This window comes from Diabrotica virgifera, chromosome 8 (assembly GCF_917563875.1).
Source record: "Diabrotica virgifera virgifera chromosome 8, PGI_DIABVI_V3a".
Taxonomy (NCBI): Eukaryota; Metazoa; Arthropoda; class Insecta; order Coleoptera; family Chrysomelidae; genus Diabrotica; species Diabrotica virgifera.
Window position 1 is genome coordinate 194,386,109 of NC_065450.1, and position 19,133 is coordinate 194,405,241.

At 33.2% G+C, this 19,133-nt stretch overlaps 1 protein-coding gene and 1 non-coding gene across 2 annotated transcripts in view; both read left to right on the forward strand.

Annotated features, from left to right (window-relative positions):
• The window catches only part of LOC114337705 (uncharacterized), a 153,328-nt gene that overhangs the window by 14,202 nt on the left and 119,993 nt on the right, over positions 1-19,133 (forward strand). The window contains exons 2-3 of the mRNA XM_050659192.1: positions 12,363-12,454; positions 14,120-14,458. Coding sequence (XP_050515149.1) covers positions 12,374-12,454; positions 14,120-14,458 — 420 coding nt within the window. The 5' untranslated portion in view covers positions 12,363-12,373. The remainder of the gene's footprint in view (positions 1-12,362; positions 12,455-14,119; positions 14,459-19,133) is intronic.
• LOC126890824 (U6 spliceosomal RNA) lies at positions 6,095-6,201 on the forward strand. Its single transcript, XR_007700477.1, has one exon. It is a non-coding gene; the product is annotated as a U6 spliceosomal RNA (small nuclear RNA).

Here is a 19,133-nt window from a genome sequence, read left to right on the forward strand (position 1 = left end):
TGATGCTTTGACAAAGTATGACAAAATAAGTCGCTGACGGCGAATATGAGTAGGTGGTTCGTTAGCTTCGATTTGAATACTTTCAATGGGACTAGATCTAAACGCACCAAGACATATTCGAAGAGCGGTGTTTTGGATGATATTGAGGCAATTTAGTTGTGAATTGGGAGCTGACATGTATAATGTACTTCCATAGTCCATTTTTGAACGAATTAAAGATCGGTAAATTCTCAGCAACATATCTTCATCTGTTCCCCACTGATGATGCACTAGTGATTTTAAGATGTTTATTCTTTTAAGACAGGTACCTTTTAATTCTTGGATATGATATCTCCAAGATAACTTTTTATCAAAGATTACACCTAAAAATTTTTGTTGATGAACTACTTGTAGTGGGGTGCCATTTAAAGTTAAATTAATTAAGTTGGGATTATGTTTTTTACTAAAATGAACTATTTTAGATTTTTTTGATGAGAATTTAAATCCTGTTCCTTTTGACCAACTGTGGATATCATTTAAAGCAGTTTGAATTAAGGCGCAAGTCGATGATGTGGTTTTGCCTTGAGAGAAAATTACTAGATCATCTGCGTAAATTGTATATTTGACTGGGGGTCGAATCAGTGTACCAATATTATTTATACTCATCAAGAATAGAGTAGTACTTAGAACCGATCCTTGTGGTATACCATTTTCAGTAAGATGTATTGCCGAGAATTTTCCGTTGGTAGAGACTCTGAAGGTTCTATTAGACAAAAAGTTCTCGAGAAAGTTATATACATTACCATATAATTTCATTTTTTGAAGAGTTTCTAGAACTACCGATTTCTGAACTGTATCAAATGCGCTCTCTATGTCGAGAGATACAGCAATTAAATCTCTGTTGCTGGCGAAAGCATGTGCAATTTCATTTTGTAAGATAATTAGGTTGTCTAGTGTACAACGATTTTTCCTAAAACCTGATTGGGCTTTGTCAAAAAAACATTGCTTTTTAAGATACCAGATAAGTCGAAAATTTAGCATCTTTTCTAAGAGCTTGCAAAGTGTGCATGTCAGAGAGATTGGTCTGAAAGAGTTTACTGTGTTATACAGTGAGTCAGATTTCTTGATTGGAATAACAAGCGATTGTTGCCAAAGAGAAGGAAATTCTTGGCTTGTCCATATAATGTTATAAAGCTCAAGTAGTTTCGATTGTGTACTTGGATGTAGATTTTTAAGGAAAATTGAGGGGATCATGTCGGGTCCTGCTGCCGAATTTTTTAAAGTGGAAATGGCAAATTCGAGTTCTGACAAAGAAAAAGGAAGATTTATACACTCTATATGACTGGAATTTGTTGCGTAAGTTTTTTTGGATGTTTGTTGTTCTAAGGATATATTTTTACCTTTCGTTTTGTTGCTAAAATATTCAGCAATTATTTCTGAAATTTCCTGGTCATCGGTAATAACTTGATTTTCTTGGATGAGTGCAGGAATTTTATATGATGTGTTGTGTCCTTTCATTTGTCTGATTTTATTCCACATTTGAGAGGGGTTTGTGTTAGAGTTAATAGAGCTAACGTATTTTTTCCACGAATCCTTCTTGCTTTCCTTGAGGGTACGTTTCGATAAGGCTCTCATTTTTTTGAAATGTATAAGATCTGTTTCATTGCGTGTTCGTCGATATTTATTTAAAGCTTTTTTACATTCTCTTACAGCAGTTTGGCATGTATTATTCCACCATGGAACAGCTCTTTTTCTTGTGAAATTTGTATTGTATGTGCCAATGCATTGTTCAGCTGAAGAGAGTAAACAATTAGTAAATACATCTACGTTTTTGTTTACATCATATTCAAACAAGATCTGATCGGTTTTTTCCCTAACAGTTTCGCTAAAAATATTCCAGTTCGCTTTTGAAATTTTCCATTTAATCTTAGTTTGAATGGGTTGAGAAGTATTATTAGAGATGATGATTGGGTAGTGGTTACTATTGTAAAGGTCGTCCAATGTGTACCAGGAGAGGAGAGGAGCAGAACCAGGGTCACAAATACTTAGATCAATAGATGATGTGCTACCAGATTGGACATGAAAATATGTGCTGCTACCTGTATTTAGAACATTTATATTTAAATCATTTATCACCTTTTCAATTAGTTTGCCACGCGCAGATGTATATTTGGACCCCCACATAGGACTATGGGAATTAAAGTCACCAACTAGAATAAATGGTGTTGGAAGCTGATTAATTAAATTTGTGATTTCAGTTGGAGATAGTTTGTAATTTGGAGGGATGTATAAGTTGCATATTACGATTTTTTGTGGACACCAAGCGGTTATTGCTGTAGCTTCGAGATCGGTGTCTAGATGGAATTGTTGATGGTAAACATCAGATGAAACGAATATTGATGTACCGCCACTTGCTCGTAGGTGCGAAGTTCTGATAAAATGGTAGCCGATGTAGTTTTTTAGAAAAGGTGTATGAGAATGGGTAAAGTTTGTTTCTTGGAGACAGAAAAACTCTGGGAAGAATTCAGAGGTGAGATGTTGAAGGTGTTCTAAGCGTGGATAAAATCCATCGCAGTTCCACTGGATTAGAGTGAATGGTAAAGTAAAGTGAAAGATATTATTTATTTTTGTGACTGTTGGGAGGTAAGAGAAGTATCGGAGAATGACTCGTCATCACTATGATCTGTTTGTAAAAGACACGGTATTGTTGATGTATCATTATTTTCTGCAGATTTATCATTGCATTGTTGTTTGATTTTTTTTATTAATCGTGTGAGTCTATTTTTTATTGTTCTTTCAGAAAGGTGTTTATACATAGAATGTAAATTGGTAAGAAGTGTGTTGATGTCGTTTGTAAACTCTAGGGCTTCATGGTAGGGGTCATTGCTACCTTTAGTATTTTCTAAAAATGCAAAAAGTTCGTTTAGAGAGAGGATATTTTGTGGATTTTTGTTGTAGTATTCAGTTATGTCCAGTCTAGTGATATCGGTGATAATAGTATCATCCGTTTTTCGCCTCTTCTTCTTGGATTTCTTATTACTTTTTAATTCATTGGGAATATCAGGAGGTTGCATTTCGGAGGTGTCAGCTAACGGAGATGTAGGAAGACTAGATTCGTCATTAAGTGAGTCCGAAGGAGGTCTTTTTAGGCCTGTTGCTTTAATTTGAGATGACTGGTCGCTTTTATTCATGCTCGTGCTAGGTTCAATGTTAATGGGTGGGTCTTGGGTCTCTGTCTGTGTAGGAATGATGGAAGATGAATGTCTTTTTTGGACTGTTGCTTGAATTTGAGATGACTGGTCGCTTTCATTTATGTTTGTGCTAGGTTCAATGTTAGAAGTTGGGGCTTGGGTCTCTGACTGTGCAGGAATGCTGGAAGATGGGGGATTGTTGCAATTATTTGCAATGTGTCCGGTTAACTTGCAGAGGAAACATTGCATTATATCTGTAGAAAGGAATATTCTATGTTCGGTGCCATCGTATGGAATAAGTAATGATGTCTGTAGTTCGTAGTTTTCAGAAGGGGAATTTATATAAACTTGGCGCCTGAAACTTAATACGTGGCTGTATTCATCTCCAGGGATACCTGCTTTGAGAAACGACATGGGGGATGCTAGGTGTAAACCAAGGCTTTTTATAGCGTTTTCAGCAATTTCATGAGGAATAACAGGTGGAATATTCGAAATTAAAATTCTTTTGGTTGGAGATATAAGCCTTCGAATGTTGAGAGAAAATGTGTTGATTTGAATTAATGGGTGAGAATTTATCAATTTTTCAACTAGTTCGGAGTTAGATAAGTAAATACATACCCTATTATTAGATATTCTAGATGCGAAGCAAATATTCTTGGCTCCAATGATACTACCAATTGCGTGAACGTAGTCATAAAGTTTTAAACTGTTTTCGGCATGAAGAACTACTGCCTGATTTTTTCTCGGAAACGATGGCCTCGGGACGGCTTTTAATGCAGCAGTGTACGATAAGTTATTGTTGGTGGTTGAGTTGGTGTTGTTTGCAGTTTGGTTTGTTGACATTGTTGGTTTTGAGCTGTCCTCGTAGTCAAAGACAGCTTCTGCAGTTTGGTTTGCCATAATTATTGCGAGTCAGGAGGTTGCACCTTATTATTCAACTTATTATGCACCATAGTGGTGCAAGTTGCGAAAGTACACGTAGATACACTCTACACTTGTATACACTGCACTTTGTTTTTGTTCGGAACTAGTTTAAAAACATAAAACAAGTTTACAAACTATTTATAAACACGGTAATTTACGAGAACAGCAAAAACGATGTTCCTCGCTCAGGTACTCGTGTCGAACTCCCAAATAAGATATTTAAACACCCTATTTTTACCTGTAGCGATCTAAACGAAAAAACTCCCATTTTGACCCTTATTTGTTAATAACTAAATTTCTCGTCCAAACTGTGACGGGTATTTTTGTATTTATAATTTATTAGGTATATAGTACTCAAAAAACCCATTTGCATCGTGGCTGCTCAAGTGTCCCGAACATGGTATATTTTTGCCTTATTTCCCTGGTGTATTTGTTAATAATTGAAGCGTTTATTTGAAAAAGAGTACATGTCCATTTTTCGAAAATGTATGTATTGTTCTCATAGAATAGTAGTTTCTTTCACATTTAGTTGTGTAAAAATCTCAGATGTCCGGAGTAAACTACATAGAAAATTTTGATTGTTTTAGAAAAACAACAGATGTCCTTGCGTTTTTTGTAAATACATCACTTGTCCCATCTTAGTCAACGGTCATTGTTTAGTGTGAATGATCAGATCATTCAAAAATCAAGATCAGGTCAAAAAGATCAGATTCTGATCTTATCCGTATATTTACCAGTTGTGTGCAGTCTTTGATAGTACTAATGTGATATGTGTTTATTTTGTATTAGAAATAGTTCAGCATGGCAAAAACTGTAAAACACAATACCTCTTTATTTTAGAATATATTTTGGATAGTTTGTACCTATTTTTGCTTAAAATATCAATAAAAATATGAAACGAGTTTTTACAATTATTTTGATAACCACATTCCTTCCAATGAATGTCTTAATAAAAGTAAGATTTAAAATAAATTGAAGCTGGGCAGTTTTTCTTGATTTGTCAAAATTTTAATTTTTGGACAGGTGTTGTTTTTCAAATAAACGCTTCAATTATTGTACAATGGGCGAACTGGTTCTTAAAAAAGATCAAATTTTTTCTCCAATTATGAGTCATTGATAAAATATAGAATTCAATGGTAAACGATTTTTTGAAGATATTTTTCTTTAGCGGCGAATCGATTGAGGGTAAAATTTGATTGATCCCCGCGCATGCTCACACCGACAGTATGGTATTAGTGGTTATACGGGCTCTGATTGGGTGTTGAAATTTTGAAATGATCTGTCAATAATTGTTCAATATGGAGATTATCGGTAAACAAAAATATTGTATAATATTAGTTTTTATTGATGTGTGGACAGAAATAAAATCAAATTTATAATTATAGTGACTTTTTAAATAGTTTTGAAAAGCCGCAGGTACGTAATTCTAAATGTTTCAGTTGGAAATACCTAATAGTTTCAATACCTATCTATTTGGAAAATGTAAACAAAATAATGTAGTTACCTATTAGTAGGCAATGCTTTAATTTACATAATCTGATTACGAACAAACTTTCTACAAATCTTCATCTCATATATTGTTTTCTTACTCTATATTTTGTTGTATTTTATTTCGACAAAAATTAAACTAATAATTTTATTAAATGCATATAAATTTATGGTGTAAACGTTTAGTTTGTGTATATTACCACATGACGTACACGCGAATGTGGTCTAGTTTGAAATGCCGTCAGCTTTCGTAAGGCGCGGTAGGCGTGAAGAGGGTTCGAGCCCCAAGCACGTTATTATTTTTTTATTTTTTTTTATAGATTTTAGGATTGTAAGTATATTATTATATAATTTTTGAAGATATTCTTCTTTTTTGAAATTGGTAGATAAGAAAGTTAGTTTGATTTTTAAATAAAATAAGTACAAATAACCTTTTAAGTATATTTACTTCGTTTAAATTACCTATTATATAATAGAAGAATATCTTCTTACGTGCGTACAAAGTACACACAGTACTCGCTTCGGCGGTACATATACTAAAATTGGAACGATACAGAGAAGATTAGCATGGCCCCTGCGCAAGGATGACACGCAAAATCGTGAAGCGTTCCACATTTTTAAACCTTTAAAAATCACTACAAGATATACACTGACGCATCCAAATCATCAGACGGTGTTGGTGCAGCCATCCTCACACCCAATACATCATTAAAATTTAAATTCAAGCCTATTACGTCGTCATTCACTGCAGAGTTGTATGCAATATTACAAGCACTGATCCACATAAAAGAGTCGAAACAATCCCCGTCTCTCATAATAACCGATTCACTCAGCTCACTTAACATTATCAAACGTCTTTACACCAATAATCCAATTGCCTTACATATCCAATCAGAAATAGCGATCCTAAATAAAAATAAGATCACTGTCGACTTTATGTTTGTCCCATCACACTCAGGTATACAAGGAAATGAGGAAGTAGATCTACTAGCCCGTTCAGCATCCCTCAGCCAGGACTCCATCCTTATTAACGAGGTTTCTTCCGATGACCTGAAGTCAGAAATAAAATATAAAGTGTTAAGTGCGTGGCAAAATAAATGGAGTGCGTCGCAAAATAAACTCAAGGAAATCAAACAATCAGTGAAACCGTGGCCGCAAATAATAGCGAACAGACCCGACCAAGTGAAAATAACACGTTTACGGCTGGGACACAGCAACCTAACACACAAACATCTCTTTACGCGAACTGTGCCGCCTATGTGTGAAAACTGTGAAACAACACTCTCCGTGAAACATATATTAACTGAGTGCAAAACATATGAAACAATAAGAAAGAAATATACCATCCCAATGAATATAAAGGAAGCCTTAGGAGTAAACATGAATGTTAAAAACACAATAAATTATCTTAAAGACTCTGGACTGTATCACCTATTGTAATTTTTATTAACTTTACTTTTGTTATATTTTTTAGATCGCTAATAACCCCTGTGGTTACAGCGTAAATAAATAAAAAAAAAAAAAAAAAAAAAAAAAAAGTACACACACATTCTTTTTTAGTTAGCGTTAAGAACAAGATTAAAAATGAAAGAATGTTCGGTAAAGGGAAAATTTTTGAGAAACTAGATACAACTACTTAGGGTGTGAGCTAAATGAACAATGAGAACTTAGCCTTTCATATTCAATATAACGGCGCATTAAGAAGACTTTCATTTAAAAAACACTTTCAATAATTTTAAAAAATAATAAAACTATTGGTTTTATTAGTACTATTTAAAAGTATTGGGATATGAAATAATATGTAAATAACCCAAATGAAGCTGACAATAGGATGAGACAGGGAAATTCCCTAAACTATTTATTGTTCAAACTAAGCAAAAATAAAATAATAAAAAAGTAAGAAGGAATAAAGAATACCAAATGGAAGAAAAGCAAATTAAATTGATCTTGCACTAATTAAATATAACCGCTAGAAAATTTAACATGTTGATTTCCCCAAAAAAGACAACATGAATGATTATAACAGCAAATCTACTAAGATATGAATTAGAGCTGGAGCGTCAGTAAATAGAATAAGTAATAGAGTTTAAATATTTAATAATCATCATACTATCTAGCTACGGTTAACTCGAACTGTAAGATCAAGTGAATAGAGCAAACAGAGCCGCAGGTTTTCTGAATGAAAGAATATAGAGAATTAACAATACAGGGTGTCCCGGAAAATAGTGCGTTCCTTAAAGGTATAGGTAGAAGGCACCATGTAGAACAAAAAATTCTTATAACATTTTCTTCTAAATGCCACCGTTTGACCAAAAAATTAAAATGTATTTTGGTATGTAAATTTAAATCTGACAACTATGTGCGGTACGCAAATTTAAGCATAGACAGTCCCATGTAAATAGATAGAAGATAGATAGTAAACAGATAGTTTTAAAGAATCCTGTTTAGTGTCAATGCCGAAAATGTTTTCGAATAGTGAGTGTATTACCTATTATGTTATTACCTATGAATGGTGTTTGTGAAAGGTTACTTGAAACATCTATTCGGTATAATAATTATTTTCAAGTAAGTACAACTTAGTTATTTCAGTTCACAAGTAAACAAATTACTGAGACATTATCTGGTGTATTTAAGTTCCACTGTAAACTATTAAAACTATGTAATTCAGTTAAAGCCCTCAGCAATACTCAGCATTCAACCCATTTAAACCTTACTAAATACATAATACTAGTTCAGTTAAAAGACGTGTTTTTATGTTAAAAGATGTGTAATTCGTTTAAAATTATGCAATAGGTATTTCAATACATTTCAAAAGAAAATAATTTTAGTAAACAAATAGTAAATACATAAGTAGTATTACCTACTATTAGGTTGGATTATTTTAAATAGTGTTAATCACAATCACAAACGAGTTCTTATTATGTTATTATTCCGTAGTGCGTACGATGTTGCCAGTTTATTAAAATTTCCAAACATTAAAATACAGGTATATGGAAAACAATGTTAACTTTTTTTTGGAAACGGTTAACTTTAGAAAAAAATGGTATAGGACTTTTTTGTTCCAAATTGTGTATTCTCTCTATACCTTAAAGGAACGCACTATTTTCCGGGACACCCTGTATAGGGAAAGAAATGAGAGGCATAATTTACAATAGAGTCATCAGACTAATAATGACGTATGCAGCAAAAACACGATCCGACACAGACAGATTAAAAAGATTTCTAGAAACAGCGGAGATAAAAACCCCTAGAAAAATGAATGGTATAATACAATATGGGATAGAGCTAGAATTAGAGGTATACGACGAGGATGTAAGGTGGAGAACATATATAATGTGTAAGAAATAAAAGAGTACAGCAAATAGAGTAGTAAATGCGGCAAGAGACGGTTCATCAATAGAAAAAAATCAGTGGAAAGACCACAAAATCAACGGAAGGACCAGGGGCGTGCGGTGAAATTTGAAACAGGGGAAGCAATTTATAAAAAAATTGTAAAAACAGCTATTTATAATGTAATTCAATTCTTCTACCTGAACGAAAGTCTCGGTCATCAAAATTCTTAAACCAATTTCCCATTCGTTGGCATATTTGATTTAAAATCTGATAGTATAGTCGGCGGTAGCACGATTTTACATCTCCAGAATTATCAGTGTGTATGCGTTTTCTTTTAGGCTCAAAACTTCTTGCCATCATATTATTCCAGCATTTTTCAAAGTCATCTCTCTCTTTTTGTTAATAACATCTTTAAATTCGCTAATTTTTTTTACACAGAAACCAATCTCGTTTGTCTTGCATTACAATACATTAAATAAATTATCTGAGAATGTAAATATTTCTGAAAAAATCAAAGGTAAAAAAACTCCAAAAATCCTCTAGAACTATTTATGGTTTCTGTATCCCACTTTTCAAATTTTCGCCATTCTCCAATGCCCTAATCCATAATATACAGGCTGTAACAAAAATACAGGTCATACATTTAATCATATATTCTGGGATCAAAAATAGTTCGATTGAACCTAACTTACCTTAGCGCAAATGTGCACATAAAAAAAGTTACAGCCCTTTGAAGTTACAAAATTAAAATCGATTTTTTTAAATATATCGAAAACTATTACAGATTGTTTATTTAAAATGGACATGTGGCATTCTTATGGCAGTAGCATCTTAAGAAAAAATTATAGTGAAATTTGGACACCCCATAAAAACTTTATGGGGGTTTAGTTCCTATAAACCCCCCAAACTTTTGTGTACGTTCCAATTAAATTATGATTGTAGTACCATCAGTTAAACACAATCCTTTTAAATTTTTTTGCCTCCTAGTACTTTTTCGAAAAGTCAGTTTTTATCGAGATATTTTGAATATTTGTCAAATCCACCACAATTTGTATATGGTTAAGTAATACGTTTATGGAGACTTGGTAATACATAATATGATTTATTTATGATTTACATTTTTAGGTATTTTTTGAACCATATTAAAAAAGAAGCCACATGTCGATAAAAGGTGCCTTCTCGAAAAAATACAAAGAGGCAAAAAAGTTTTGAAAACACTGTGTTTAAGTAATGGTACTGCAGTAACAGTTTAATTGGAACATACACAAACATTTGGGGGGTTTAACCCTATGTTAGGCGCGTCGTTATTGCTGACAAGTTTAGGCGCGTGGTCTACGATTGTAGACCAATAGTTTTTTGTCGAATAATACCGGATTTTGACAAAATTTACAAATTAGTGGTTAATAACATGTTTATTTATGTTCGCACTTTGATATTAAATATGTTTTGTTCCTTGGCTTTTCTCATTTTGACAGTGGTAAAATTAAAAACGAGGTCATGATTTTTTGGGTCTTTATTCGCAAGTAAATGAAAATGGTCACAAAAGTAAGCTTAATTTAGTAAAAAACACAAATATTTTTTATATTTGAACTTATAGAATGACCAATAGGGATAAATAATAAAGAATAGAACTAAAAAGTAAAAAAAGAGCAAAACTATTAAAGGGCCAAAGTGGCACAATTTTAGTCCGTCAAACATTCAGTGCAAATATCCCCAAAATGATCCTGGAATGCAAATGTGTCACATCTTTGGCATGCCCTTCTTTTTGACATATTGCAAATTCATGCACAAATACAACATCGTCCCACTTAATTTGTTGGAATATTAGGGGAAGGGGGTACGACTTCTTGAACTCCGAGCAGTACGCGAGCTCGTTGTCTAAGTTCTCGTAGCAGGGAAGGCATAGTTGATCCATATTCAATTTGCTGTTTGATTAGTTCCCATGCTAAGTTTTCAATAAAGTCGCTTCTTGAAACATTTTTATTTATGTTATTAGCTTTATATACACAGCAGGCTACATTTTAGCTTTATATATACAACTAAAAACTGGAACGCGCTTAGTCGCGTGGTCTACATTTGTAGACCAGTGCTCTTTGAATAAGGGTAAAAAAATAATGCATACAGATCGGCGGCGTTTAGCAAACTGAAGAGTAAGTTGGAAGTATTAGTGACAGCTACTAAGCGGGATGGGAGCGTATGTGCAGTTTTATGCAATTGACGACCACTTAAAGGAGAGTGGTCTACGATTGTAGACCACGCGCCTAACGGAGGGTTAAAGGGACAAAACCCTCATAAAATTTTTATGCAAACATATTAAAAAAGAAGCCCCAACTCGACAAAAACTAACTTATCGAAAAAATACTAAGAGGCAAAAAAGTTTTAAAAATATTGAATTTAACTAATGGTACCACAATAGTAATTTAATTGGGACGTACACACAAGTTTGGGGGGGTTTAAAAGAACAAAACCCCCATAAAATTTTTATGGGGTGTCCAAATTTCACTATAATTTTTTCTTAAGATGTTCCTATTGATTTTCAATAAAAATCTCTAATAGTTTTCGATATATTCGAAAAAATCGATTTTCATTTTGTAACTTCAAAGGGCTATAACTTTTTTTATGTGCATATTTGTACTAAGGTAAGTTAGGTTCATTCGAACTACTTTTGATCCTAGAATATGTGATTTAATTTATGACCTGTATTTTTGTTACACCCTGTATATTTATAATATATTAATTTATATAAATATTTAGTATTTATAATATAAATAATTCTGTATATATTTATTTATATAAATAACTAAATAAAATCAATCTTCATAATTCCACAAAATTATTCAACGAAGCCCGTCATTGTCAAATGCTGGTAAATCCCATTTAAATTCACGAAAACAGCTCCTTGACTTGTATGCAGTTGACAAAATTGTTTATAAGCGATAGATATTATTATGCCCGAAATTTGAACTCGCCACTCTGCGTGTAACCCCGGTGATTTTTACATAGGCTGAGGAGAAGCAAATTTGAAATCAGATTATCTGCTGACATGACTCCGAATACCAACGAATATCCGCGTACGGAACGAAAGCTAGATAATTATGCAGCATGCAGCGCTGCTGACGAGTTTTTCATTGCTTTTTTATTTACTGTATGACAAAAATAGAGTGAAATACGTTTAACGTTTCTTATTACTTAATGTTTGTATTACATAATTAAATATTTTCGTATGCAACTTAAAATCCTGCTTATGTGTTTGTTCCCTTGCTTCCCTTGCTTCCATGGACTGCACGCCCCTGGGAAGGACAACTTACTAGAGGTAAATTGAGAAACAGACAGAATCATGTCTGTACAAAATGAAGAAGAATGATAAATTTTTTACTCCTTTCTTTTTTTTATACACGTAAATCAAGGTTTTTACAGTTTTATAATAACGTAATGTTTAATTTTTAGGTACTTAAAAAATGAGGTTCCTTATTCTTTTTGCCGCATTGGCTGTATCTGCAAATGCCCTAACTAGCCACGAGAAATGGGCCCAATTTAAGGTGAGTCAATGTGTAAAAAAAAAGTACATATCAATTTACTACAATTTACTCAATTTTTTTACATTTTCTAAAACCGATCTTTTTTCTGATAGTTTTGTAAAATTCACTTTTTTAATAATTTTAATATAAAAAAAGATCCCTTGTTCTCTAAAAAATGACATTTTTAAGTACCTACATAAAAATTATTCTTAAAATTTTTATCCCCAAATATTTTCCTCAAACTGTTTCTAGAGATATAATAAAGCCAAACTCAAAGGAAAGGGCTTTATTTCTAGAATGTTAGTGTAGAAAGAATCTTCTTTCTGTGTACAATTACTCTGTCTGTTTTTCAATGTACCTCTATAGGCGAAGCAACGAAGCACTAAAAAGCCCAAGACCTAGAAATTTTGTGCAGTAAGATGAATCGTCATGCAATTTTTTGCATTCGATTTAGGTGAATATCAGGCAATTTTTTGAACTAAATTGATCTTCGGCAAAAAATTTTGTGCACATTTTCAAAGTGCATCTCGAAGAGATGGAAGAAAAAGAAGTGTTCATTACTTTCCTCTCTCTAAGTCATTTTTGAGTTTCCCCACGTATTCTAGAAGTTATCGATTTCTAGTATTTCTTCTCAGCAATCTTCTCTGGCATTGTTTTTTTTTTGTTGGCAAGTGTTTTGTAATATAAAGAATAAAAATATAGTTCTGGATCCCGCGTATAAAAAAAAGTTGATTAATAGCAAGCTGAAAATTTTTTAATAGCTTAAGGGTGTCTAGTCGGACAAATTTTGATGGAGGTATGGGAACACTGGAACAGGGGAACTTTTAATTGTGGAACAGGTTAAAAATTTGGAACATCAGACTACGAAAACGTCCCATGGATTTTGTCAGACAGAAGTTCCAATTAATTTTTTACCCTTTCATTAAACTGTCCTGCAAAAATCAGTCTGCTATTTATCACCAACGGGGCATTTTAATGAGTGGAACACGTAGAACATGTCAAATGACAGGAATTATAACAGGTGACAAAGAGCAGTCTGATTTTTGCATGAGAGTTTAATGAAAGGGTTACAAATCAATTGGAAGTTCTGTCCGACAAAATACATGGGACGTTTTCGTGGTCTGACGTTCAAAATTTTTAACCTGTTCCACAATTAAATCTTCCCCTGTTCCAGTGTTCCCATACATCAAAGTTTTTCCGACTAGACCCCCTTAAGCTACTCACAAATTTTCAGCTTGTTATTAATCAACTTTTTTTTCATACGCGGGATCCAGACCTAACAGAGAGAGTCATCATCTGATGTTATAGATTTTAAAAGTTATTACTTTGTATTGCAACATCCATCATAATCTCATTTTTATTGGTTATTTTTTGACAAATTTAAATTAAGATGTTTTTTATGAAATCTTCGCAATCTCAATACAGTAGGTAATGGAATCATTGATCAAGGTCATATTAGGATAATATCCTAATATTAATATATTTAATAATAATAGGACATTAAGCTCGATAAGAATCGGGCTCAACTTTGGATGAAGTGTTTCTCTAGTGTCATTTAGAGTTTTCTCCAGATACGAGTATATGTATCTGCAAAAAAAACTAAAAAACGTAACTTAGCTCTAAATAATGTAACTCGGTTACATAAAATTGAAGGTTTGTTGCTGATTTTATTATTTTTGATTTTAGGTTGACCATTCAAAGAAGTACGAACATCTTCGAGAAGAGCAAGTTCGGTTCCAGATTTTCTCTGACAACCTCCGCAAAATTGAAGAACACAATGCAAGATACCAAAATGGTGAAGTGTCGTACTACTTGGGTGTTAATCAGTTCGCAGATATGACTCCAGAGGAATTCAAGGCAATGCTTGACTCGCAAATCGTTCATAAACCTGAACCTAACATGACATCCCGCTTTGTAGTTGATCCCCAATCGACTGTCCCTGAATCAATTGACTGGAGAGAGAAAGGCGCAGTTGCTCCTGTAAGGGACCAAGGTGGTTGTGGGTCATGCTGGGCCTTTAGTGCAGTAAGTTAAAATATTTTATATATGTCTTTTTTATTGACCATGAGAGGTTATTAACAGAGGATCAGTAAGTGACAAATTACATGGGCTGACATGATTTTTGGTGTTTGAAATTTGATCTTCTTCTTCTTTTGCCCTTTAGTTCGTCCAATTTTGAACATAGGCTTCCCCCAGTTTCCTCCATTCGCTTCTGTTTATTGCTTTCTGTTTCCGGTGCATTCCTCCTATCTTTTTAATGTCGTCTCCTTATCTCATCTGGAGTCGTCCTCTTGCTCTTTTTCCTGTCCATGGTCTCCATTGTTGTATCGTGGTATTCCACCTACTGTGCGCTTGTCTAGCGTTATGACCTGCGAAGCTCCATTTTAGCCTGGCTATATGTTGTCCTGAGTCTTTGACTTTTGTTTTATTTCTTACCCAGTTTTTTTTGGCTTTTTGTATGTTAATTTTAGTCCTAACATTGCTCTCTCCATGTCTCTTTGTGTCTTCAATATTTTATCCATGTTTGTTATGCATATGTGAGAATTGGGAGTATGCACTGGTCAAACACTCTTGTTTTTAAGTATTGTTGTATTTTTGTATTCTTTAAGACTCATTTTAATTTCCCAAATCCTGCCCAGGCTAATCTGACCCTTCTTTTTACCTCCGCTGTTTGGTTTTCCTTATTTATTTTTATTATCTGTCCTAAATATATATATAATAACTAACCGCTTCTATTGTGATGTCGTTTAGTATTACGTTTCTATTATTTTTTGTGTTTGTCATTGTTTTTGTTTTGGCAAAATTCATATTTTAGACCTATTTGTTCGGATTCATTTGCTAGTTCGGTTAGCATGGTTTGTAGTTCTTCATGCTATTACTACTTGCAACTTGATGCTATTACTACTACATCGTCTGCATATCTTAGGTGGTTTATTTTCTTTCCATTTATGTTTATTCCCATGTTTGTCCATTCCATTGTTTTGAAAACATCTTCAGTGCTAATGTAAATAGTTTAGGAGAAATAACATCTCCCTGTCGCACTCCTCTATTAATTGTATGGGTTTTTTTGGTTTCTTCCAATTGTACTGTCATTGTTGCTTTCCTATTTATATTATGTATTAGCATTGTGTATCTGGAATCTATTCTACAGTTGTTTATAGCTTTTTCTATTGCCCACATTTCCACGCTGTCAAATGCTTTTTCGTAGTAAACGAACGCTAAATGCAGATCTATATGGTATTCGTTGTGGAATTTGATAAGTGTACAGTCAAACCCATTTACCTGCAACTGTGAAGACAAAATACCACAGACGTTCATTAATACGCTACAAGTGACCTTGATGGTTTCAGTTAAATTTGTTTAGTTATACTTAGCTAATACGCGTACGTTGATTCTAAGCCAAGAAAGAATTCGATAATCTGATCTCCGATGACTACATAAAGAAAATTCAAAATAGATGGTAGATAGTAAATAAGAATCAAAGACTATAATTAAACAAAATATAACTCTTAATGATCGAAGTAGTACAGAAATTTAAGGATCTGGAGAAGATACTCGCAAATAACAACCAAGTAGAAAAAGATATCGCAGATCCAATACATGCTGGAAATAGAAATATACTCTCCTTCAACATTATTCAGATCTACCATTTTAAAAAGAGCAGTGAAACCTGTACCCTGAAACAACGGAAGAAAGAGAGATTCTCAAAATTATCATCGTCAACTGCACAGTGAAGACCCAACAAGAGAAGAAGTGTCAAATATCATACTAAAACTAAAAGAAAATAAAGAACCAGGAATCGATGAAATCTGTTCGGAAATGTGTAAAAAAGATGAAGATGAACTTTTTGCAGCAATACATAAACTAATATGTAGTACTTATAATGTACTAGAATGAATTGGGACTAGAAAAGTGGCTAAAGGGGAATAATATGTGCGTTGCATAAAAAGGGTGATCAACTGGATTGTAAGAACTACAGAGGCATTAATCTGTTGACATCTGCGTATAAAAGCTTCGGCAATGTATTTTTTAAAAAGACAAATATTTTACAAAGGATTAAGAACATATCCATAGGAATTATATCCATCCTTTGGATTTAATTATGTATAAGTTACGGTAAAATAGATAATTGATAACAGTATGCAATTACCGGTAATTGTATACAATTACCAGAGCCGACAGTAAATGTAGGAAATTATTTTCAATTACCTACTTTTACCGGTAATTGTATACAATTACCAAGGCCAGTGGTAAAAGTGAGTAAAATGATGAATAAGAACAATAAACTCCAACAGCTATTCAAGAGGTGTGATATTTGTGTAACATGAATTGAGCATTTTTGCCTGAATTAATACTACTACTTTACTGATCTACTATCTATTCTGGCATGGCAAACTCTCATAGAACTTGGAATTACACAACTTTTGAAGCTCATTTTGGTTCATCCACTTCTGCTTCTTCACGTTCTTTAGAATCAGGACCTGACTGGGTTTCTTCTACTTGTCATTCTATTTCCCAATCTTCTTCAGTCGAAATATTTTCCAAATGATCTTCTGGCAGTGATGAAGTTTTAAAACCAATTTTGGCAGGAACCCCAAACATAGCTTCATACGGACTGCATTTGATGCCATACGGGTAAGCTCGTTTCTTGACGAATTGTACAGATCGAATACCTTCTGACAACTTGTGTGTTTTCTTGCTTTCCAACTAGAAACTTAGTATATTTTCAATGTCTTTTTGCAACAGATCCTTGTGACTGACTGTGTCTTGGCTTACCGTGCACTATGCATATTTAAATCATTCCACATCGAGCATAGTTCTTTTATAATTGTGTTGGAGAAATGTAGTCCATTGTCACTTTGAAGAATGCTAGGAGCTCCAAAGGCACAAACTATGCCAAGAAGAACTAACGCAACTTCTTCTGTACGTTTAGTTTTCAATGGCCGTAATTGTACAAATCTTGTTAGGTGATCTTAGTAGACAAAAATGAACTTGAATTAATTATCTGCTTGGGCTGCATGTCATTTGACATTTGACAGTATAATTTTCACTACTAAACTTTTTTTGGGAACTTCAGATTTTTTCTTGCGTTTCACACAGTTCCAAATAGATCGTTTTGATTTCTACAGTTATTTTTATTGTGACATTCCGCTCGCGTGTCGATCGGTATAATTTTAATTTCTTACTTTTACCAAGATCTTCTGATAAATGTATACAATTACCGGTAAAAGTAGGAAATGAAGGGTAAACGTCGACTTCCTGCATTTACCGGTAATTGTATAGAATGACCGGTAATTGTGTACAATTATCAGATTATCTAGTTCTACCGTAACATATAGTCCGTCCGCTATAACTTTTCCCATGCGGTACGATTCATTTTCAATCAAATTGGGTCAAAACATAAATTAAAATTAACGTCGATGTGCATATACATTTTGCTTACTGTATACTATATACTACACACATTGGCGTACGTTTCACTTTCTGTTTTGACTTAATTTGATTGAAAATGAATCGTACCGCATGAGAAAAGATATAGCGGACGGACTATATTATATACTTTTATAAAAGACATTTTGTCTATTTTTAAAAGGTTTTAACTTTAGTGTTTTTGGGTGGCTCACCATGTTCTTGTAACACTGATGATGTTATTGTTACAGAGCGAAAACGTTTTGTTTTTATATTTGTAGCCCTTTTAGGGGCTTGTTAAATTGATATACCTTTTACCAAGACGAATTTTTCATTAAATTTACATTTAAAATATACATACACATGTTTTCCAGACTTACGTGAAAAATTTTACCAGTCATTTGCTTTTACATATAAAAATCATATAAAAATCTTATGACTTGTAGTATTTCCTTAAATAATAATATCTTATTGAAGGGTTCCTTCTATAAAAAATATTCCCACATTTTTTGCTTTTTCTTAATAACATTTTTTTTATACAAACACGTCCCTTTTCTGGATTACTTTCTCTAAGAGCTTGTTTAAAATATTTCCGAAAATCTTCCATTTTTATGTATTTCTTTTATTTCCAGATACACTTTCACTTGAGTCCATAAAAGTTCGATATAGTTTAGTTGGCAACTGTAGGGAAAAGGTCAAAGTAATTTTAAGAAAGGATATTTTTTTGTTTTGTCAATGAAAGCAGTTTTGAAAATAGCGTTGGTGTATATTAGCCATATTATATTTAGGTAATATGTATTTGTTTTAAGAGTTAATTTATTTATGCTTTTTTCTTTTTATAAGCTACAACTACACGGTGGCCCTTTACTTGGAACCCATTTTGATCTTAAATAACTTTTTTAAATAAAAAAATACTAGATCCTTTGTATATTTTTTAAAAGTCGCTAAATAGGGATTTACATAACATAACAGAAGGTTTTCGGACTAATAAATCCATCATCAGTGTTAAAAACCAATAGCGTGCATGACTGAGCCAAAAATTGTTTTGGGTAAAAACTCTTTAAATTATCATAAAAGAAATTATCCATAGTTCCCAAATGTGGTCTAGAGGTAACAAAGTACTCGACTATCCCAAACTGACCTACAATGTATAATTGAATTAGATATGAAAAAATTCCACATGTTGGGATAACGCCCACCTCAGCTAAGCAACTTATCGATCAGGAAGGAGAAAGAAACGATTAGGCCTGGGTAACAAATTGTACATACACAAACATTTAAATAATACCCC